Genomic DNA, 24,191 nt, shown 5'->3' on the forward strand with positions numbered 1-24,191 from the left:
TACTTAATTCCAATCAATTAAAACAACTTTTAATTATGCAAATTATTCCATATATCAAATCCCTCTCCGAATTGAATTAAAACTACAAAATTCGCATACAAAATATAAACAAATTAACATATGCATTTGGCTAACTGATACCACTGTAGGGATTTAGATGTGCTTAGCGGAATTTCAAGAATCATATTCTTAACATCTAAACATTATCATATGCATATAATAATAAGTATCAATACTAAGGTTAGGAATTACCACCTTTGATGCGTGAATTCCTCGTTTGCTTTCTACCGCGGAGATCTTGAGCCCCAAGAGTTGCTCCTCTAATCAGTCCACAGAGGCAGAAAATAACAGTGTATTTAATTAGGGTTGTCTAACTTACTTTTATAGGTCAACCACATATAAAAGTAAAACTCTAATCACAAATAATCTGCCATCAAGACCCACTATTGGGCTTTAATAGATTTTGATTTAAACCAATATTGTATTGTGTGACCTCCTTGGATTCAATTAAATTAGCAATGGGCTTCATAATAAACCCACATATCATAGTTGGTTTCTAGCAAAGGCTATGACCACGTAAAATGACTAAATTATTTATCTCCATAATTAATCCTAATTTATATATATTTAGTAATTGCACAAACGACTAAGGATACAACTCCTTCAATATTTGGTACGGTTCTTAAGGAGGTCAATAACATTTAGTTAGGTTTAGTTGGATTTGGATTCGGGCTGAATAAATGGCCTGGGTCTATTTTCTTTTCCTTATCATGGGGCTCCAAATTGTTCAGTTAGGTTAGATCGGTAGCAGGCAGTTTCATGGTTCGGTTTTCAAATTAACAGTGCTATATATATGCATTACATGCGATAAGAAAAAAGCTCATTATCGTGTACATAATTGTGTTTTGTATAATCAACCAACTATGGATGCTCTAAAACGTTATGTATCTCCTTCACATATCTACACATCAAAACTCGTTCTTCTACATTTTAGTTGATTCAAACTGAAGAATGTTGCCGTAGAGGTTCAATCTCCGAGTTTTGGGTTTCAGCATTTCTGGGATTTTGACTGTCAAGGGGCATATACTGGGACATGATAGCCATTATCTCAGAGTCCATGTAAGACTGCATATGAAATGAGAAGTTATGTCAGCCTTTCCGATGCCATAATCAGAATATCGTAATTAGGCATTGATGATTCAAGATACTATAATCATAAGCAGAGAGCAATTACTAAGACTTACCCGGAGTCTGTACTTGTAAAATATATACCCAGCTGAGCCGAAACCAGCCAAGACGGCTAGCACTAAGACAGTTGGGAACCATCCAGACTTTGAGGAGCTTCTTTCTGTAGATACGTAGTAAAATTCTTAGCATCTAAAATGATGTGCGCTTAGGGTGTATAAAAAGATAGCGAAATTCACCTATGCATGTGTCTTGATCCTTCATATACAAGCGATTTCCTCCACACTTGCAATCATAACCACCCCATGTATTCTTGCAGCTGCATCCAGAGCACTGGCAAGCAGCGTGTTCCTTGCATTCATCAATGTCTGACATTCGAAAAAATAATAAAAAATTATATTGGTACTTCTTGCTAATAGCTTAAGATTGATTGGAAGGCAGAAAAGAACAGAGGTGGCAACCGTCACACTTGTGGCCATCTCCACGGAAGCCTTCCGGGCAATTGCAGCCAGAAAGATCTAATGCCTGAATTACATTCAAAGGGTAAGTTTAAATAAAAAAAAAAAAAAAAGTCACAGTGTTCATGAGATTCATAATGGATTGAATATGAATCTGATTCATACATAAAGAGTATGAAACTGATTTATACATAAAGAGAAACAGTATGACAAAACAATTAGAGTCACTGAACTGAACAAGCCGAGAAAGTCTTGCCATTCCTTGTTTCTGACCAGCAACCACCATTGTTTATGTTACATCGGCCCGGTCCATGAGCTGTAAAATGAAACATGCATGAGCTGTAAAAAGAAATTGTGGAACTTGACAGTAGCTACCAACAATCAACATGTCATGTAACAATTTTTTAACAAATTCGGATTTCCTTTAAAGGGGCGTTTGGTTCGTAACCTGGTATGGGGTTGACATCAGGAAAAAACCTTGGTTGTATGGGTTTTGAACTTGATTCTTAATACCATATATTTGGTGTGATTATAGAATGAAGTTTTTTTTTTAATTTTTTTTTTCTTTTATTTGATATACACGTTAAAGTATGGGAACGAGCCAAACTCACTCCCCCTCCTCCCCGGTTTCTAAACCCCAAACCTTGGGTGTTTGAAGTACGAATTTGAAACTCTTAAAATCATAAAACAAACATAAGGTATGGGTTTAAACCATTCTAAACCAATACGTGATACCTTAATTATGTGAACCAAACACCTGATGAGAAGTATGAAAATGAAATCTGGAATGTATTTGTAGTGCCCTTCAGTTTCTGTTTAGGTTGAGCCTTTTTTGGTGCCATTTGTTATTATAATGAGAAGAAAGACTAAACCAACTAGAGAGGACACAAACTGAAGGATTTAGATTATGAAGTACTGCGTATTTGATTGAGCAGATATAGATTATTAAACTTGTTGGCTTGACTTCGTACTAAACTATTAACCTTAATAACATGTTTATTTTAAACTATTTAGCATTAACAACCTGAGAAAACAAGAAGCTGGTGAAAGCTTTTGTTTAGAATTGTATCAACCTTAATGACCTGGTTATATTAAACTATTTTCCCAAAATAATCTTTCAAAAGTGAAAAATGAAACTGGAATTTCAGATATGCATCGGTGTCTGACTTTTAGTGCAATTTATAGTCTTCTCTTCCATAAAAATGTTTTTTACTAGAAGAGAAGAAAATCTGAATTGCTTAATAACTTGTAATTTTGTTCATTGCATTATGTACAGTTCTGTAATATGATTTTACAGTTACTATCATAATTTTACTAGTTTAGTACTAGTAATAGATTCTGGTTTGTGACAATTTTTATGGAAGTATAAACTGATATCATTATAAATTTGTAATGCAGAAGCAGATTACCTTTGCATGTTGTATAACCATCTCCTTGATACTGAACTCCTGCCACAAGAGGACATTCGCAAACTTTTCCTCGGAATGTGTCCTGGTAGCGGTTAAGTAAATAATTATCTGTGAAAATAACAGCTCTGAAACATATGGAAAGTACAACTATGACCTGAAGAAAACCTAATACCTTGCAGGCTGTGATGTTGGCTTGTGTATCCTGCCAGCATCCACCATTGTTTTCAAGACACTCGTTAGTCTCAATTCCTGCAGGTTTTTTTAACAAGCAAATTAAATATCAACAACAGAAACTGAGCTAAAGTTGCTGCGACTGTAGATAGGGACTTGCAGATGAACCTCCTGACAAACATATTGGTGGATCAGTTGTTTCCTTGAAGGCAGAACATACGGCCTTCAGTACAGCACTTCTCTCCAGTTTGCCTAGCAAAATGGTACACATAGATGAGAATCTAGGGTCTTTCGATCAATTTGCTTATGCACAAGGTTTGTTTTGAGTAATAAGATGCATTCTTTCAAGTGTTAGGCATGGCATGTGCATCAAACAGATGAAAGTAATTCATTTACATTATACAAAACCCAATATAGAAGCAGGGAAAAACCTTGTCATTTCGAAATATTTGAGAAACAACTGGAGAAGTTGGAATAAAAAACCCTACTTATTACATAGAAATGAATGCTGCAAAGGAAAATATAAACAAAACAATAGCCGTAAAAGGAATCAGGACACTGAGCACTTATGTACTGTTCTACAAATGAATACTGCAGCAAGGGAAACATTTTTGTAGTTCTCTCAGGTAATTGAAAAGCATAGATTGGACAAAAAAATGCTTGATAAGAAGATTATTAAGCAGCTCCACTGATTACGGGCATCCTCAAGTTAGACCATGCTTCGATACCAATGATTTCAAGCCAGACCGAGTTATATTTGACTCAAATGAAAGCAACTTCATTAGCAACAAAGTCATTTATATATGCTAGTATAAAACCTTTTTCACTTTAGACATCAGAACTGTGAAGGAGAAACATTCGTATAGATCTTCAGCTCGCTCTGCAATCTAATTTAAGTTGATACCAAACTAACCTCTGTATTGCACATCGTTGATAACCAATGTGGGCAATATAGTGATATCACCGCGTGATCCTTTTCCAATCTGTTTTAAAAGTGAGATACAACATTATATTGTCATAGCTCAAAATGTACCAAGTTATTTTAAACAATATTCACTGAAACTGCTAAAGTAATGATACCTGCTTGTCTTGTTCATTTTTCAATATTTCATTATCTGCATCAGCTTCTGGATTTCCCATGCACTTTTCAATTTTATCAACCGGAAGATCTATTGGAATGAGAGCAGCATTTATTAGGCAAAAATACATTAGCAGACCAAAATTTCACTAGTCTCAGTACTAAAAACTTCTAAGGAAATAGTTTGACTAGAATGACTTACTAAGAGACTTCAAGACATCCTCAGCACATGTTTTAGTGTATTTCTTCTCCTTCATGGAACACCGAATATGGAAATCAGTAACATAATCCCACCAAACCCATGACCTGTTCTCAGATTTCGCAACACTATGAACACAAAGCTGCCTCAAATTCTCAAACACAACATCCTTCCCTTCATATCCTTCCCCAAAATCCTGCTCAGGGTCAGGAGCACAATACCTTCCTCGGTTTATACATTGTGACTTGCACTGACTGCTGAGTAGAAATGGCTCAGGACAATACCAAGTTATGTAATGAGGGGTAAATAGTGTATAACCCTCCTTTTCAAGAATCTGTGCATGACCCTTAAAGTCCTTAATAAAATCCATCTGGTCCTTGCATCGAATCCCACATTCATCGTTGCTGTTAGTCCACAGCTCGTATTCAACCCGACCATCTGGGTTTGGCATTGCCTCTGACCAGTCTAGTTTTACCACAACTTCATTACCCTTCTTCAATTCGTCTTTTAAGCTATCGCCGAAGTCTTTCTCAATGAGAACAGAAGGGACTTCAAGCTTATCAATGAACCCATCTGCATCACTAGTTTCCTCCGGCGAGTCCATCGTTATTAAGTCTTCATCTATGCTATCTGCAACCAAAACTGCTGCTGCTCCAGCTTGTTGTGCATTCCATGCTTTCAGGGCAAAGTAGCATTCTATTGACATAAAATGAAGATGAAGTCAGCAATGTTGTTTTTATTTCTTACAGGAATAGTATCTCCTAAAATTAGAAGGGAAGCTTTAACCACTTGAGTTATCCCTCACTTTCATGTCAATGTTATTTTTCTGTAAATGTTCATTTGTAGGAAAATATTTCCCATTTCCTTTTTTAGTTTGTTAAGGGGTAGGAAACAATTTTCCGAAGGTGAAAAATAGCTCTTCTAACGTGTAAAACGTCCGTTTTTCTTCTAAAATTATTTATCATTGAAACAAACGAACTGTATTTAAACTATTTGGGTGTGTCAAATTTTTTTATCACGAGATTATGATGGAATTAAGCATTAGGAATAAAGATAGTGCAACATATGAATTAGATCAACACAAGTCAAGGAATTTAGCAGTAGAGAGATAGCTTTTCAAGTTTTTTCTTAAGCACCTTTCTGACAAAAATACCTAGATTGTTGTTCAGCAGCTACTATCCCGAGTTGTTGAGTAGGTAGTTATAAGTTCACGTCATTTGAATTTGATACTTGATAGTTGATATAATTAGGAGCAGGTTGCTTATCTTGGGAGTGAAAACAAAAAATACACCATTATACATAAAGGGTTACACACTTCCACATAAACGACTAAATGTTTAATATATTTCTGAGTTGGTATTAATCTAAGAATACTTGAAATAAATCACGTAATTATACATAAAGGGTTACACACTTACACATAAACGTTCAATATATTTCTTAATTATTGGTATTAATCTAAGAATACTCGAAATAAATCACAAGTCGATCATTGTAATTATATGCTTAATGATAATTCCATTTTAAAGGGAGCAACCTATAACTTTTATTTCAATTTAGTCTTGCTAGATAGCCTAGATTTCCTTCAAAGATGGATGAGAATCGATTCTTGGATCACCTGGACTCAGGAGGGGAGCTCAAACCACTTGAGCTATCCCTCACTCTCTTATTAGAAGGTATTTAATTATCTAATACTTTTTGTTTTTAATTTTCCAATTGGCCTACCAAAAATTTATCTACTATTTTACAATTTTCTCCTTTGCTTGTGTTGCTACTTGCTTCTAATCAAGTGAAATTCTTCAATCACCTTAACATTGGTTTAATATACTACGTATTATCTCTCTTGTTTAATTAGGATTATACAGGAAAACTTGTAGAGAAAACCACATTTTGTAACACACATTTTTTGTATATATATATAAAATCACCTTATAATTATTATTATTTTTTTTATTAATTTTTGTTTTTTATGACTACCTTATATGAACAATTTGAGTTCAATACTTCAATTTGAGTTGTTAGCACTACCTTGATACGGAAATTATTTACTTTTTCAACACTGAGGCCCACCACTAACGACATGAATTTGATTAAAATTACTGTAATGACTAAATCTTTCGATCCTTAACATTTTTTTAATGACAATTTCATAGTTGTCCATATTTTTTTAGCGATAGTATCATTAATTATGTGTAACTAAATTTACAAAATATTTATATTCACATCAGCATACGACACATGGAATATTTCAAATGGAACAAACGTAAAATAAGGGGTTTGAAAATTTGCATTGACTTAAATTAAGAGCTAAGGAGTACTAGTAAAAGTCAATAATCAACTTAAAATCAAACGATCAAAGGAAATGGTGCAAGGAAAACAAACCTCCACGATCAACAAGGAGAAAACTAGGTCTTGAGGTATGAGATTTAAAAGGCTTAACACCATCAAAACTCTTACAAGCATTAATATTATGATCAGGATAAACCACTGAACCCACCATTGATCCTCCATACTCTGGTACTCCAAAATTTGCTATTGAACCATCATGCTTTGCCTTTAAACTATACGGTTGCAACACCGTTATGCTGTTCTTCTCCACCACAAACCTCCCACTCGTACATCGCGTCGCAACGACTATCACCACCAACACAACCACCATCAACCTCCCTTCCCTATTCATACTTGTTTTTTATTCAAAAAAAAAATAAAAAAGAAAAACCAAAACCAAACTTGTTTTTATTTTTATTGTATTGTTTATAAGGTAAGGTGGTTTAGTTGGGGTATATATGGAAGTTGGGTTGACGAAACAAACAAGATTTGATCATGTAAGGTGGAAGAGTATATAGGAATGACAAAATTGGAGTTAAATAGACTCGAAAGCGAGGGAAGGAAGGCCAAGAGAAGGACTTGCTTACTAGAGACTTTCTTTTTGGTTTTATTCACAAGACTTGTGTTGTGCGTTTACTTCAAGTTTCTTACTCTGTCCATTCCTATATAAAAATTTGTTTTCTTCATCTTCATTTCCTAAATATTTTTCCCATGTATAAGACAAAATACCGTTAATTTTATTGTAGATGGTCAATTTAAAGATAAATTTAGCAACTTTTATAGTAACTTATATTTTTTTAAGGGTAACGTTTAATTTGTAATGAGTTTGATTATATTACAATATGTAATTTCTAATAGATATATGGTATGAAGGCTAATACTATTATTAATCTAAATACATTATAGATGTTTTTTAAGGGTAAAATTTATGTTAAGAAAATGGTAACATTTGTATTATTTTAGGGTAGCTTTAAATACTTTTAGATAACTTAAACACATCTTACAATAATTTAATGAAAGTCCACCTTAATAAAAAATCTAGTCTAAGACCCGTGTTATGCATGGTTATTTTACTAAAACCCAGTTTATTATTTTACTAATTGTATAATAAAATTTTTTATAAGACACTTGTTAATATAATTAATAGAATATTAATGTTACTTTGTAAAAAAATTAGTTAAGCTATTTCTACTATCCCGTTAATGATATATATATATATATATATCCGTTTATTAATTATCAAAACACTTTCTTAAAATGGAAATGTCATACTACTTGAACATACTATAATTGTAAAAATATTACAGGGAAAGTTGTATCATTAACCTAATTCAAATCTGATCTCACGCCCACATAATTAGTCTCCTAACTGTTTCTTAACTTCATTTTGAGTGTATTAAAACATGAAAGACCCACTTTTCTTAAATACCGTGAAAAAGTATGTGTTACTGAAAGGAATGGTGTCCTTTCAACAAGTGTATTATTCCGATAGAGGGTTCAGAATTATTGGAAAGCTAATTCTTCAGTAAGGTAAAGTAATCGGAATGCCTAGGTGGAGGTCGCTTCCGATTGGTAATATTAATGTACAATTAATATTACAACTTAATCTTGACAGAACCCTTCGGGTCGAACCTAATCGAACAACCGATCTGAGACGATGAGCTAATCCGAAGGATTTGATGAGTCGTCTGAGTTTTACGAACAAAGACGTCGGATATCGAGCGTAGAGTGTTGAGACCGAGCGTCGCAAGTCGAGTCGAATTTAGAATTCGACAAGATGCAAAATCAATCAAGTTACAAGTTCGAGTTAGGCCGTAGCCTCGCATTGGCCTAGCCATGCGAGAACTAGGCTATCTCGAGCTAGCATGTGCATCGCAATGCTAGCATGCTAGGCGCTGGCGCACAGCTAGCCCAGCAAGCATCGCAAGGCTAGGCCTTGCTAGCATGCTAGGCGCTGGCGCACAGCTAGCCCAACAAGCATCACAAGGCTAGGCCTTGCTAGCATTTTAGGCACTAGCAGCCTTGCACAGCATCGCACAACACCTTGCACCAGCCAGCAGCGTGCTGGACTGTACATGTGTGTGTGTGTGAATCGCATAACATCACACAACACCACGCACCAGCCAGCAGCGTGCTGGGCTGTGCGTGTGTGTGCTAGCTAGCTGGCCAGGTTGCCCAGCCTTGGTGCTAGGCGCTAGCTGGCAGCCAAGGCAGGCTGCCAGCCAACCACTTGGATGGGGAGAGCCGATTTGCTAGTGGGGACCAAGGGGTGTGAGATTTTCCTTGGGGAGCAAGGCTATGGTCCCCCCCCCCCTTGGAAATGGTCCTCACCTAATCTCTCATCCTCCTTATGCCACTTGTAACTTATTGATTGAATTACAATTTTATTTTTGTTTTAGTTAAACTAAAATGGGAAAATTGCAAATCTCCCACATTGATTAAGAGTGGGAATTCAAGGTTCATTTCCCTATAATACCAAGGTTTTGAGATTTGGGAAGAACACTTGAGTGGAACTAAAAATGCATCTCCTTAGAAAAGTGAGAAAACCTTAAGTTCGTAAAACTTTAGTTTTTATTGGTTGGGTCCTGACTAACCTTCGGCAATTGGATCGTTCGGGTCGGGTTTGTGGGTACGAGCCGTCGAAGACCTTCGCATTTGCGGGGTTTGAGTTTTGAAGTAAGAGCTCGGGATTCGAGTGAAGCACGCGCCAAGGGTAAGAATGTCTTTTCCTTCTCTCTTTTAATTGTTGTTTAATTAGTGATTGCATGCTTAGTCGCTTTAATTAGTGTGGGGGTCTTGGGTGGGTTTCTCTTCCGCGTAGAGTCGAACTCTACGAAACCCAACAGTGGTATCAGAGCCGCGCTCACTTTAATTATAGTGACTAATAATTAATTAAGGTGATTTAAAATGGATTTAAATTTCTAGTTGTGCTTTCTAATTGGATTAGAAGTGTTTCGGGGTTTTCTGATGTCCTGCGGGAGAGTTACAATTCCGGGACTGGAACCGTGCGCCTTTACCTGCAAAACAACGGAGACTTCGGGTGGTGGGAGCTCCGCCTTCGACGGTCAAGTTAGTGCTTGTTTTAGGAGTAATTAATGCGGAAAAGTAAAGGTGATTAATATGTTTTGGCTTCTCTTGGTCAGAGTAATTAATTGCTGAATCCCCTTTAATGAGGATTGATTTAAGTATTTATAACCTTGGAAAACGTGTCAAACCCTAGGTTTAGGTTAACCTAGGGTTGACTGGGCTTCCCTTGGAAATTGGGCCCAGGCGACCTACTTGGCGTACGGAGGCCACGTGGTGTGACGCAACTGGTCTATGGTGGACATATCAACTCCTGACACGTGTCAGGCTTCTATTGGCCCATGTGGCGGACACATGGCAGGGCCTGATTGGTCCACTTGTCAGATGATAATTGGTAGGGAAAAATCCCCTAATCATTTGCCCCTCACAGGTGGCACGTGACTGTTCACATGTCACCTGTGACAGGTGTCGGCCTGTAACATGCGACGACCTGCTACAGGTGTCGCCCTATGACGGGCCGAGCATTTTTCCCGCTCATTTTTTTGAATTTAGAAGCGACCCTTTGCATTCTCCTTTTGCCCTATATAAGGGCATGTTGACCAAGTCTTTTGTTCACATTTGCGAACTTTTCAAAAGAACTCTCGGACCCCTGAACTTGAGCTCTGACACTTTGCAACTTCTGACCTGCCGACTACTTCTGACAGGACGACTGCTTTCGTTGGACGACTGCTCTTTTCTTCCTTCCAGAACTCATTACTCAGGTAACCGTCTGCTCTTTGTGTTTTATTTTCTTTCTTTTTGAAAATGAGGCCTCAAAAGCATCCGGCACGACCTAGGTTAGCAATCAGCCGGTCACTGGGGACGGCTGAATCTAGGACTAGGGGTGCCGACTGCCCTGCGGTACTTCAAACTTTGCGCAAGTCCCGGAATCCAACTGTCTTTATATCTATGCAGGACAGTATGGCAAGGACAAAAAGAACAACGAGGATTGAAAACTCTGATGGATCCTCTTTTCGGGTTCAAATTAGCGAGCTGTCGGACCCGCCACCTGATACTACAGGGACCCAAGGTGGCCCTTCTGCCGAGAGCTCTGAGGAGGGAGCTAAGGTAGTCCCTTTCCACTTCTTTATTGACCTGGCTAGTCAGCAGACGGCCCCTGAAGAAGAAGCGGGGTCGGCCCCCTCAGGGAGAGGGGAGGAGTCGGACCCTTCTGATAATGAGTCTGACTCTAGCTCTTCAAGCCGCCTCTCCATAAACTTAGAGGAAAGGCATGCTCGATTGCATGAGGCGAGAATTTCTCATGCGACCGAAAAAGGGGACGGCTGGTCGGAACCATCCGCCTCTCATAGGGAACAAAATACCCCTTACTATTGCCACGTTCCAATGGGCCAAATCAAGGCCATGAAGGATCGAATAGACTCTTTTCTATCGGACCATGTGATGGGTCTTGATTTCCAAGTTTTTGTGCCGGATGGTGAGGATACAGTCGTCTGGCTCGTAGGGTCTAGCTACGGAGACGCCTGTTTTGGCTGCTTAAAGCTAGTCTGCGATTTCCCTTGCATCCGACCGTTCAAAAAATCCTCGATGGATACGAGGTGGGGCTATGGTAGTTAGCCCCGAATTCCTGGTTCAACATCCTCAGCTACGTATCCGGGTGTGAAATGCATGGGGTGGAGTCGAATTTTGAGGCGTTCACCCATATGAATTACCTCAGCCGAACCCCCAAAGCAAGCGGTACCGGCTGGTATCAAATAACGAGCCACAAAGGCTATCTGATGACAAGGGGCAAAGAAAATAAATGGAAGGATTGGAGAAACACCTTCCTCATCATTGCTAGCCCTGACAAGCTGATGAATAAGCGCTACAATAGGTGGAACAGGGATCCACCTCTTTTAGCAGGCGGTCGCAGCATGCCGCTTATTCCCCTTAAGGCCAGGGAAGAGATCCTGGACCGAGGGCTGTTCAAAGTAGAGATTAGGGCCAACTCTACTACGGGGGAACAAGAGCAGGTGCCCTTGCACTGCGTTCCCAAATTCAAATGGCTCTATGATGAGTTTTTTTCTGGCCGCTTGCAGCCTTAGTAGTCGGTCCTCCAGAGGTAGCCGGCCTCTTGAATATACGTACCCTTCTTTTGATTTATTTTTGAATTTTTTCTAACTCTTGTGGTTCTTATTTGCAGTTGACGCTATGGACCAAATCTCTGCTTCAAAGAAGGCGACTGCCTTGTTGCGAGCCTCCATCATGCAACAGAAGCGGACCTCTTTTGATTCTCCTGCTAAGGAGACGCCCATAGTGAGTTTATGATCCTTCAAACTTTGCCTTGAAAGTCTGCTATTATTAGTATTGACATTTCATCTTATTTCGTAGGCGGGCACTTCCAAATCCTCTTCCTCCCAACAGCCGGACTTGAAGGTTCGGAAGACGACTGGTGGGAGTACGCCTGGCTCTGCTAGGAAACAGTCGGCTGACAAGCAGCCAATAACCCCACAAAGTGTGGGGAACCCATCTCAAGTCCTTAGTCGGCCGCCAAGAAGTATAAACTGCTCTTGCTAGACTTAACTTATTTCTTCATTGCTTTCTTCACATTTCTGATGTTTTTCTTTGTTTTGAGGCGGCCCTCAAGAACCAGACTTGGTCCAAGTGGCCAAGTCTATGATTAAGGCCGTCCCTCTAGAGGAGAGGGACGCGGTCAAGGGAGTCGGCACCCTTGACCTAGACGGCATCCTGGGTCTCCTTTCTGTGGTAGACTTGGAATATTTTTAAAGTGCTAATTTTTTCGTTCCGCCTGTTATTTTTAAATCTGACGCCTGTTTTCCCTTTTTCCAGACCATGCTGCGAGTACACGGCCTTTGGAGGCCGATTAGCGCCAAGAACAAAGAGGTAAAGGCTGCAAAGCTATGACCCCCTCTAACGTTGATAAGGCAATGTTTCAAATTGCCCAAAATGAAATTTTGACAACTGATATTCTTTATTATCAGGCGCAGACCACTTCCATTATCCAGACTTAGTTGGAGGCGGCCAAAAAGAACAATAATGAGCTGGAGTCAAAGGTCAAGAGCCTTAACGATGAGCTGCGGCCCCTTAAACACATTGCCCACAAGGCTGAAGGTCTGCAGACGTCTCTTGAAACACTCAAGAAGCGCCTGGAGAGGCAAGAGGCGACCATCTCAAAAGATCTCAATGCAAAGGACGAGGCTGAAAAGATGGCTTTAGCTCAAGCCATGATGGAGGACTCGGCCCAAATTATGAGGATGACCTGGACAACCTTCTTCCCAAAAGCTCACTATGCCGCCTAGGAGAAGAAGTTTAACGCTTGTACTGAAAAGTACAACCAACAGATCATGAGGCAGGCGGCTGAAGAGGACGAGGCGGCCGAGTCTAGCTCAGAAGAAGAAGTGGAGGAGGTAGCCCTGCGGCCGATTGTGGCGGATGCATCCAAGGAAGCTGTCCCTGATGCTGAGACAAGTAAGAAAGATGCCTCCCAGAACCAGGCGTCCCTTGCTGATCAGGCGGCAGCCAATACTGAAACCCTGCCTCAATCTTAAAGCTTTTGTATCTTTAACTTTTCTTCGGCCTGCGTGCTGTTTATTTTTGTCTCTTTACCCGGCCAGGGGGCCGTGGTATTTGAATATTTTGCCGGTCTTTATGGCCGGCTGTTTATATGAATTCAGCGACCATCTTTTGGTCGTCTCTGCTCATTGACTTTTTCTTCATGCTTTATTTTTGAATATTTTCTAAGTGTCGAGGATCCTTGATATCCGCTTGCCTGTCATACTGACTGTTTTGGCTAAATTTGTAAGCCAAAAGTTGCGAACAGGTACGAAGTGTCGACTGCCTATGCCCCTGGACGACTGGTTGTCTTGGTTCCAGGTTAGGCGATCAGTCGACCATTTATTCAGTCGGACCCCAACATATTTTAGACAATACGTTAGGTTTGTTTAACTTTTTCAAGTTAGAAAGGAACATGCCGTCTATAACTAGCCTGCCTGTTAGTTAAGATAGAAATAGTTCTTGAGTCCTTGCTTGCCAAAAAGCAGTCGACCTACGAACCAGATTTTCAAATGTGTTTGGTTTGAAAAGAAATCGTCTTAGCAGGGTCGGGGTATGAGAGCTCTGGTTCGCCTTTAGACAGGCGGACTCGTCATACCTTTTGAATTTTTTGCTAAGTATGAGAGAATGACATATGGGCAATCTTGGAGGTTACCCATTCGTCATCTTTTATGCTTGAGTAGTAGAGGCACCAGGCGACGTAGGCCGGCTGATCCCCTTGATTCGCCAATGTTTGTTGGCTATTAAATCAAGAAGTACCGGCTGTACTTATCCCAAGTAATACAGACGGTTATCTGACTCGGAAGTTAACAGCTAACACTTGTTTGGTTTAGTGTTAGATTTATCCTTGTCTCAAAAACGCTACGTGGTTGTCCTTGGGGACAATCGTTTGGGTGCCGTGTAATTAGTTTATAGAATAATGTTCCACCCAAAAGGGAGCTCCTCTCTGCGACGAATTTCATCCGGAGGGATGCCGCCAGACGCCTGCTATGGTGTTGGGACAGGTCGTATTAGTTTAAAGATTGGATCAGTTGGGTGGGCGCCTGGTCTGATCATTCGGCCGTAAGCCTTAGATAGTTCTTGAAGAACTAAGTATAGGAGAGTAGCTGACTGTATAGGTACAGGCATCTTGCCCCTCTTAATTAAATTCATATTTGAGTAAAATGGAGAGTAGCCGACTGTTTTACTAGTTTGGCATGCCCCTCAATTGAAAGAAAAAAAACGGAGAGTAGCCGGCTGCTCATGGAGTAGGCGGCATGCCCCTCATAATACAAAATAGATGAAGTAAAATAGCAAACTTTTATTACTAGCTCTTGGCTATTTACATCATTCATAAATAATACTTCTTGAGATTATCTACATTCCAGGTTCGAGGCAAGGGTTGGCCGTCTGGTGTTTCCAGGCGATAGATGCCGTCCCGAACCTCTTCGAAGATTCGGTAGGGTCCTTCCCAGTTGAGATTTAACTTGCCTGACTCATTAGCCCTACCGACTGCTTCCATTTTTCCGAGTACAAAGTCCCCAACTTTGAGTGGACGCCTGTGCACTCTTTTGTTATATGACCTTATCATTCTCAGACGGTAGATTTCATGGCGCAGGGCTGCATTGCCCCTTCTTTCTGGAAGTGAGTCCAATGCCAGGCGCATGGACACCCAGTTCGCCTCTTCGTCATACAACATTACTCGAAGAGTTAGGAGGAATGGAGTTTCTCCAGTCGACCCTTTTTCAGTCATCCTACTGGCCCAGAGAACATGTGGTAGTTCGTCTGCTCATAGGCCGCCTACTCGTTCAATCTTCTTCTTAAGTCCGTCTGAGATGATCTTATTGAAAGCTTCCACTTGGCCGTTTTCTTGAGGACGGCCGACTGATGCAAAGCAGTGCGAGATGCCTTGGTCTCCCAACCAATTTTTCAGAACAGGCGTCTTAAATTGGGGACCATTATCAAAAACCATAGACATGGGCACCCCGAACCGAGTGATGACGTTTTTCCAGATGAATGAGATCACATCCTTCGTCTTAATTCCTTTGACAGCCTCGGCCTCAACCCATTTGGTGAAGTAGTTGACTGCAACAAGTATGTACTTCCTGCCGCCTGTAGCAGGCGTGTAGAGACCAAGGATATCCATGCCCCACTTAGCAAACAGTAGTGGGCTATGGATGGCAGTGAGATCAGTAGTCGAACGATGAATTAACTTGCCAAACCTTTGACACTTGTCACATTTTTTCACCATTTTCACGGCGTCTGCTTCTAAGGTAGGCCAGAAGTAACCCTGCCGCCTTGCTCGTTGAGCAAGCAACCTACCGCCTACATGAGAGGCGCAGTATTTAGAGTGCAGATCTTCTAAGACCTCTCGTCCTTTTTCTGGGGTAACACATTTCAATAGGGGTTGAAGGTACCCTTTCTTGAAGAGTTCCCCTTTTCGCATCTCAAAACTGGACGCTCGGTTTCTCAGTAAAGCCGCCTGGTAATGATCATCCGGCAAGATGTCGTTTGTTAAGTATGCCCTGATTGGGTTCATCTAGGTTGAACTTCGATCCAGAATCCCAACAGGATCTTCTTCAATACTTCTCTTCTCCATAACCTCCCAAAAGACAGTTCTTGGAGTATCACAGGAGGCCGAGGATGCCAACTTTGAAAGAGCATCCGCCAGATTATTTTCAGACCTAGGCACCTGAGTTAGATGAAACTCTTTAAGGGACCCAACTGCTTGTCGTACCGCTTGCAAATATCTTATCATGGCCGGATGGGTTGCTTCGTATTCGCCATTATACTGACTCACTATCAATTGTGAATCAGAGCAGGCGTCTATTTTTCTTGCCCCAGCCGCCTTGCACATGTGGATACCGGCTAGTAAAGCTTCATATTCAGCCTCGTTGTTCGAGGCTTGGAAGTTGAAACGTAGAGCGTACTCATACCTGTCGCCTTCTGGCGACACTGATGATAAGCCTTCTTATCATGGGTTGAGAGAAGCATTTTAGGGTGTGTTTTGATGCTTTATATGTACTTTTGTTAGCTTTTGTGAGTTTTGGGCTGTGATCTCACTTATGTGCAAAAGGCGGGATTTATGAGTATGAGTGAGTGAGCTCGGGAACCAATGAAGAGTTATGTAAGAAGGATGGACCTTGGCTCGTGATTTGAGAGTTGTGATGGAGCATGGAAGAGCAAGGAAGAAAGCTTGAGGAAAAGGTGAAGCAAAGCAAGAAGAAGAAGCAAGGAAAGAAGGCGAAAACAGCAGGAACCGCTGCCAGGGCCGCTGGCAGCTGGCCAGAGCCGCTGGCAGCGGGTATACCAGAGTGAGGGGCTGCCAGAGCAGCTGCCAGCGGGTCCAGAGCAGCTGGCAGCGGCTCTGGCAGAAATTCGGGCTGTTTTGGTTAATTTTCAGCAATTTGGCTTTGTTTTGGCTCGTGTTTTGGATATTATTTTATTATTATTATTGTGTTATGTTATTAAAATATAGAAACATATAAATAGCTTAGTTTTAATTAAGTTTGGAGGAAGAAAAAAGGAGAATTAAGTTTTGAGAAAAAAAAGCTTTCTAGGGTTTTCTTGGAATTTTCAGAATTCTTTGTTTTGGAATTAGAATCCATGGAAGCTTAATCTTCCGGATTCTTGGTTAAAGATTGAAGCTTTTAGCTACGAATTGTGAGATCTTTCTTCTCTTAATATCTATTGAATATATATTGTTCCTTGAATTAATTTCATGATTTGCTTTAATCAATTGCTAGGTTAGAATTATTGGATTCGCTTGCATCTAATTAATCTTTCCAAAGTAGCAACTTTAGGTTATTGATGCATGCTTTTGGTTGATAACTTGAAGAGGGAATAATATTATTGAAGAAATTAGACCGCTTGTGTTAATTTATTCAATCCTTGTTGATTTCTCCGTTTATTTTCTTCTTGTGGATAATTTAGAGCGCTTGTATTGAATTGTGCATTGGAAAGGGTTAGAAAGGAGCGCTTTGCTATTTCTAACTATTTATGAGAATTTAGAATCTAGGAATTCTACAACAAGGTGTTCAATAGAGCTTGATTGAGGAGACTTCTATGATCAATTTGTATGTTCATTAGTGGATTTCGCATAACCAAGACCGTTCTTCTCATTGATTACCTATTCATTACGTTCGTTGTTCTTACTTAGTTCATTTATCATCATTGCTCGTGAAAACCCCCCTCGTTACTTAGGTTACTACCGTCCTAGAGTATTTCCACTTAGGTTTCCAGTTATTAGTCCCTTTTTCCCTGTGGATTCGAACTCGACTTCCCTAACTACGTTTATTTGCAGTTAGCTTAGTTGTGATATTTTTGGTTGCATACGACTGAGGCACACCAAAGTTTGGCGCCGTTGCCGGGGAACTAGGCGTTACCGTTTAATTGTTTATCTTAGTAGAATTTATTTTAGGATTGTTCTTAGCTTTTTTTTTTTCTTTGTTTGTTCGCTAGGGTATGATAAGTACCCGTTCTGCTAACAAAGAAGTTTTGCAGTTTGATCCAGAAATTGAAAGAAATATTTCCAGGTTGCGAAGAGAGGCAAGAACAAACCCCAGTGAATCAACATACATCTTCAACATTCAAGAAGAGGAAGTGATGGCAGAAAATCGAACACTGAGAGAGCTAACAGCTCCTAACTTGAACCAACAGCCGTTGTGCATCGCATATCAGCAGTTGGAGGAAGGTGCTAATGTTGAGATCAAATCTGGTCTAATTCATCTATTGCCGGCATTCCATGGCATGAAGGGTGAAGATCCAAATAAACATCTGGCAGAATTTCATGTGGTATGTACTAGCATGAAACCGATTGGGATGACTGATGAGCAAATTCAGTTGAGAGCATTTCCTTTTTCTCTCAAAGATGCAGCGAAGGATTGGTTTTACTATCTTCCCCCAGGGAGCATAACAAATTGGGCAGGTTTGAAGAAGTGTTTCTTAGAGAAGTATTACCCAGCCACTATTTCTGCAAGCCTTAAGAAAGCTATCAGCAATGTGGATCAGAAGGAAGATGAGTCCTTGTATGAGTATTGGGAGAGATTCAAGAGATTGTGTGCTAGTTGTCCGTACCATGGGTATTCCGATCAAGACCTCATCCTATACTTCTATGGAGGTCTAACAGATGATGATTTGAGGATGGTGAATGCAGCAAGTGGTGGAGGGCTAGTGAATAAGACTCCAGGAGATGCAACTAGGCTGATTGCAGAGCTAGCAGAGAATTCTAGGCAGTTCAGTCAGAGAACTCCCACGCGCCGGGTGAATGCAGCAAATTCAAATACAACTGAGTTAGAGAGTCAAGTAGCTGATTTGACTTCTATGATGCGTGAGTTCATGGTGAACTCAAGGAATCCACAGCAACTGAATGCTTGTGGTTTATGCACCTCCACAGGACATCCCACTGATGCATGTCCTCAATTACAAGAGGAACAGAATGAGCAGGCCAATGCAATGGGTTTCCAAGGGCAAGGTCCTCAGAGAAGATATGATCCATATTCGAATACATACAATCCAGGATGGAGGGATCATCCAAATTTGAGATATGGGAATTCCCAGGGGAACCAACAACAACAGCAAAATGCTCAAGGCCAGCAGCAATATCAGCAATATAGGGCACCATTGACCAAACCTCAAGGCCAAAGCTCAAATTCGAATGATATGTCAACTGATGAAATGATTAGATCACTAACTTCTAATGTTTCTACTATGCAGCAAAACATGGTGCAATTCCAGCAAGAGACCAAATCCAGTATTCAGAATTTGGAAAGTCAAGTGAGTCAAATTTCAAGTGCAGTGAGCAGACTTGAAGCTAAGGATTCGGGAAAACTTCCATCTCAAACGGAGTTGAATCCTAAGCAACAAGCCAACGCTATTACATTGAGAAATGGCAAGGAGCTGAAAGAGACTGAAATTGCAACTAAGAGGGCTGAAGAGTTGATTGGAGCTGAGGAGAAGGAAGTGGAACATGAAGCTGTAGCAAATCCTCCCACTTTTCCATCTTATGAACCCACACCACCTTTTCCTGAAGCTTTGAAAGAAACGAAGAGGTATGAGAAGGACAAAGATATCTATGAAACATTCAGCAAGTGTGAGGTAAACATTCCCCTTTTGAATTTAATAAAGAGTGTTCCTCGATTCGCTAAATTTTTGAAAGAACTTTGTACTATTAAGAGGAAGCACAGGTTAGGAGGGAAGGAAAAAGTGAAAGTCAGTGCTCATGTTTCTGCAGTTTTCCAAAAGAAACTTCCTGAAAAATGCAGTGACCCTGGTATGTTTACTATTCCAGTTACAATAGGGGACACCACTTTTCGTAGAGCAATGTTGGATTTGGGTGCATCAATTAATGTTATTCCATATTCACTGTTCAAATCTTTGGAACTTGGACCCTTACATGACACCGGGGTAGTGATTCAATTAGCTGATAGATCAAATGTTTATCCTAAGGGAGTAGTGGAAGATGTGCTTGTGAAAGTTGATGAACTAATTTTTCCTGCTGATTTTTATGTGCTTGATATGGAACATGATAGACAAGCAGTACCCATCTTGTTAGGAAGACCTTTCTTGAAAACTGCTAGGACTAAAATTGATGTTTTTACTGGTTCTTTGACTATGGAGTTTGATGGACAAGAAATTGTGTATAACATCTATGATTCCATGAAATACCCTGTTGACACTCATTCTTTGTGTTCCATTGATATCATTGATCCTATAGTGCAGGATGTCTTCAATGTTGAGGGCGAGGATGCGCTCCTCACTTCCATTTCTAATGATTTATCTGCTGATTGTTTGGATATTCCTTTGCCTAATAGTGTGCAGATGATGGTAGCAGAGTTGAATGGTCATTCCAAGCTTCCACTTAGACCACCAGGTTCGACACCTACCCCATTGACAGTGCCTACTGATAAACTCTTACCTTCTGTTTTGCAGGCACCCCAGGTGGAGCTAAAACCACTTCCTGATCATTTGAAATATGTGTTCCTTGGTCAGAAAGATACTTTACCTGTTATAATTTCAAGCAAATTGACCAAGGAGCAAGAGGACAAGTTGGTGACAGTGCTGAAAGAGCACAAGTTAGCTATTGGATGGACCATTGCAGACATTAAGGGAATAAGTCCATCCACTTGCATGCATCGTATTCTGTTAGAAGATGATGCCAAACCTGTGAGGCAACCTCAGCGTCGCCTAAATCCTCCCATGATGGACGTGGTAAAGAAGGAGATCATAAAATTATTGCAAATAGGAATGATATTTCCTATATCTGATAGTAAATGGGTCAGTCCTACGCAGGTGGTTCCTAAGAAAAGTGGTGTGACTGTGGTAGAAAATCAACAGGGTGAAATGGTTCCTACTAGAGTTCAAAATGGTTGGCGAGTTTGCATTGATTATCGTAGGTTGAATGCAGTAACTAGGAAAGACCATTTCCCTTTACCTTTTATTGACCAAATGATTGAAAGACTTGCAGGGAAATCCTATTACTGTTTCCTTGATGGGTATTCTGGGTACTTTCAAGTGCCCATTGCACCTGAAGATCAGGAAAAGACAACTTTTACATGTCCTTTTGGCACATTTGCTTATCGCCGTATGCCTTTTGGCCTATGTAATGCACCTGCAACCTTTCAGAGATGCATGATGAGCATCTTTTCTGACTTTGTTGAGCATTTCATGGAGGTATTTATGGATGATTTCACTGTGTATGGTGATTCTTTTGATAAATGCTTGCATCACTTATCTATGGTCCTCAAAAGATGTATTGACTCTAACCTTGTCTTGAATTCTGAGAAATGTCATTTTATAATCCAACAGGGCATTGTGTTAGGTCATGTAGTTTCTTCTAGAGGTATTGAGGTTGATAAGGCTAAGATTGACACTATTCAGTCTCTTCCTTATCCTACTAATGTGCGTGAAGTGCGTTCTTTTCTTGGCCATGCAGGTTTCTATCGTAGGTTCATTGAGGGATTCTCAAAGCTTGCAAATGCTATGTGCAAATTGCTGCAGAAAGATGTGAAATTCCACTTTGATGATGATTGCAAGAAGGCTTTCGACGAATTGAAGGCTAAGCTCATTTCTGCCCCTATCATTCAAGCCCCAGATTGGTCTCGACCATTTGAGATAATGTGTGATGCGAGTGATTATGCAGTTGGAGCTGTTTTAGGCCAGAAAGTAGGGAGGGCATCTCATGTGATCTATTATGCCTCAATGACCCTCAATTCAGCCCAACGAAACTACACTACCACAGAAAAAGAGTTGTTAGCTGTAGTATTTGCTCTAGAAAAGTTTCGATCTTATTTGCTTGGTACTAAAGTAATTGTTTTCACTGATCATGCAGCTCTTCGCCACTTGATGACGAAGAAAGAGGCCAAACCAAGACTAATAAGATGGATTCTGCTCTTATGTGAGTTTGAGTTAGAAATCAAGGACAAGATAGGCGCGGAAAATCTAGTTGCTGATCATTTGAGTCGTTTGACCCATATTGTTGATCAACCATCATTCCAATATCAAATCCTAGGAGAATTTCCGGATGAATCTCTATTTGCTCTTAAGGATTTGCGCCCTTGGTTTGCTAACATTGTGAATTTTCTGGTTTCTCAACAGTTTCCTCCAGGTTTCACAAAGTCTCAAAAGGACAAGCTTCGAACTGATGCGAAGTACTATGCATGGGATGATCCATACTTGTGGAAGTTCTGCTCCGATCAAATCATTCGCAGATGCATTCCCGAAAATGAGGTGATCCCCATTCTCACCTTCTGTCATTCTCATGCTTGTGGAGGACACTTTGGAGCCAAACGCACAGCAAGGAAGGTTCTCGACTGTGGTTTTTACTGGCCAAGTTTGTTTCGAGATTCCTATGGATTTTGTAAATCCTGTGATAATTGCCAGAGAGTAGGTAACATTTCCCAGAAAAGTGAAATGCCCCAATCCTCTCTTCTATATTGTGAAATATTCGATGTTTGGGGTATAGATTTCATGGGACCATTCCCTATTTCTTACGGTTTTACTTATATACTTCTTGCTTGTGATTATGTGTCGAAGTGGGTGGAAGCAATACCCACTAGGACTGATGACTCTAAAGTGGTTTCAGGTTTTATCAAAGCTTACATATTTTCTAGGTTTGGAATCCCAAGGGCGTTGATAAGTGACCGTGGAACACACTTTTGCAACCGTACAGTGAGTGCTTTGTTGAGGAAGTACTCTGTTCACCACAAAATCTCCACGGCTTATCACCCACAAACCAATGGGCAAGCCGAGGTGTCCAATAGAGAGGTGAAGTCAATTCTGCAGAAAACGGTGAATCCGGATAGGAAGGATTGGAGTTTGAGGTTGGTGGATGCTCTATGGGCGTACCGCACCGCATACAAAACACCTATCGGGATGTCCCCTTACCGCCTTGTCTTCGGAAAACCGTGCCATCTTCTGGTTGAGCTTGAGCATAAAGCATATTGGGCTGTTAAGTCATTCAACATGCAAATGGATGAAGCAGGTGAACATCGGAAATTGCAACTCCAAGAACTAGAGGAGATCCGGCTTGAGTCCTATGAGAATGCAGATATTTATAAAGCAAAGACCAAGCTATGGCATGATCGAATGATCACGCGGAAGGAGTTTAAAGTCGGTGACAAAGTACTCCTATATCAATCCCGACTTAGATTATTTCCGGGAAAACTTCGGTCCCGTTGGGAGGGCCCTTTTCAAGTGGTGAATGTATATCCGCATGGAGCAGTTGAAATTCAAAGCCTCGAGACCGATAAGATTTTCAAAGTCAATGGCCAAAGGCTCAAACCCTAATTCGAGGGTTTCAAAACCGAGAACGTGGAGTGCATCGATCTCTACGAGCCATCAATGGAGTAGCGAAGTGGGATGAGCCGCGTCGAGCCAACGACGTAAAACAAAGGCGCTAATCGGGAGGCAACCCGATCGAAACCTTTTCCCCATTTCTTTTCGTAGTTTGTTTTTTATTTTTTTTTTTTTTTTTTTGGTGATGTGAAGTGTTTCTGTTTATTGTTTTTGTGTAGGGGAGGCCTCGGGAGCGATTGTTACGCGCGAAAAGCAGCAAAACCAGCTAAAAAAAACAGACAAAGGGGAGCAAGTGCTGCTGCAACCGCTGGCAGCTGCTCTGCAGCCGCTACCAGCGGCCCTCCCAGCACCCCAGAACCCCTCTGTCTGCCTTAGCCGCTGGCAGCTGCTCCCAAGCCGCTGCCAGCGGGCCCCCCCTCTACGTTTTGTTAATTTCAAAAAAAAAAAAAAAAAAAAAAAAAAAAAAAAAAAATCACCAAAATCTGCCAGAGCCGCTGGCAGCGGGCCTCAAGCCGCTACCAGCGGCTCCTACAGCTCTCCCCGATTTTTTTTTTTTTCCCCTTATTTCCCCCAATTTCCATCTTCTTCCTTCATTATCCCCCAATTCACATCAACCCTAAGCATTTTCTCCTCCTTCTCTCTACTCTTTCACTCCCACACTCCAATTCCACATCTACCCTAGCAATTCTCCTTCCCCAAATCCTTACCTTCCATCAATTCCCTTCACAAATACAACCTAGGTTTTCCATTTGCTCTTGATTCCAAGGGTGACATTGAGTGGTTGTGAGGTTGTGCAACGTGAACTTCTTGTAATTGAAGGTGAGGGTGAAGATTCAAGCATACAACTAAAGTCATGGGAAGGGATAACAAGAGGTCCAAGGCTTCATCTCCATCAAGACCCTCAAGGGGCAAGAAGCAAGGGGCTTCTTCAAGTCAAGGGGAGGCACCTCCATTGCCTCAAGGGGATGGTTTCATGGGTGTTCGGTTGCATTCCAAGGAGAAGGGCGTATGGACTA

At 40.7% G+C, this 24,191-nt stretch overlaps 2 protein-coding genes across 2 annotated transcripts; one reads left to right on the forward strand and one right to left on the reverse strand.

The window, feature by feature from the left end:
* Nucleotides 1-815: 815 nt before the first annotated feature.
* Nucleotides 816-7,454, reverse strand: LOC110734728 (vacuolar-sorting receptor 6-like). Its single transcript, XM_021914867.1, has 12 exons — nt 6,883-7,454; nt 4,504-5,196; nt 4,304-4,392; nt 4,137-4,206; nt 3,392-3,475; nt 3,225-3,301; nt 3,053-3,134; nt 1,877-1,959; nt 1,647-1,710; nt 1,425-1,553; nt 1,245-1,348; nt 816-1,125 (listed from the first exon to the last, which is right to left on the reverse strand). Exons 1-12 carry the CDS (start codon nt 7,178-7,180, stop codon nt 1,000-1,002), a joined length of 1,899 nt encoding a protein of 632 aa, XP_021770559.1. The 5' UTR covers nt 7,181-7,454; the 3' UTR covers nt 816-999.
* Nucleotides 7,455-10,800: 3,346 nt separating this feature from the next.
* On the forward strand, nt 10,801-23,444 carry LOC110734770. The gene is made up of 7 exons (XM_021914919.1): nt 10,801-10,993; nt 12,032-12,144; nt 13,191-13,317; nt 17,894-18,136; nt 18,536-18,684; nt 19,141-23,001; nt 23,394-23,444. The coding sequence occupies exons 1-7, from the start codon at nt 10,801-10,803 to the stop codon at nt 23,442-23,444; spliced, it is 4,737 nt and encodes a 1,578-aa protein (XP_021770611.1).
* Nucleotides 23,445-24,191: the final 747 nt, after the last annotated feature.

Source organism: Chenopodium quinoa, unplaced genomic scaffold (assembly GCF_001683475.1).
Source record: "Chenopodium quinoa cultivar QQ74 unplaced genomic scaffold, ASM168347v1, whole genome shotgun sequence".
NCBI classification, from domain to species: Eukaryota; Viridiplantae; Streptophyta; class Magnoliopsida; order Caryophyllales; family Amaranthaceae; genus Chenopodium; species Chenopodium quinoa.

Excerpts from the sequence above, each read along its gene's own strand:
- LOC110734728 (XM_021914867.1), bottom strand. The coding sequence starts at position 7,180 with ATGAATAGGGAAGGGAGGTTGATGGTGGTTGTGTTGGTGGTGATAGTC. Across the intron at positions 5,197-6,882 it reads TCTCCTTGTTGATCGTGGAG|AATGCTACTTTGCCCTGAAA; the intron begins GTTTGTTTTCCT and ends TTATGTCAATAG. Across the intron at positions 1,711-1,876 it reads AGACTTTCTCGGCTTGTTCA|GCATTAGATCTTTCTGGCTG; the intron begins GTTCAGTGACTC and ends AATGTAATTCAG.
- LOC110734770 (XM_021914919.1), top strand. The coding sequence starts at position 10,801 with ATGCAGGACAGTATGGCAAGGACAAAAAGAACAACGAGGATTGAAAAC. Across the intron at positions 18,137-18,535 it reads GGCATTCCATGGCATGAAGG|CAAGTGGTGGAGGGCTAGTG; the intron begins GTGAAGATCCAA and ends TGGTGAATGCAG. Across the intron at positions 23,002-23,393 it reads AGTTTAAAGTCGGTGACAAA|GGGAGGCCTCGGGAGCGATT; the intron begins GTACTCCTATAT and ends GTTTTTGTGTAG.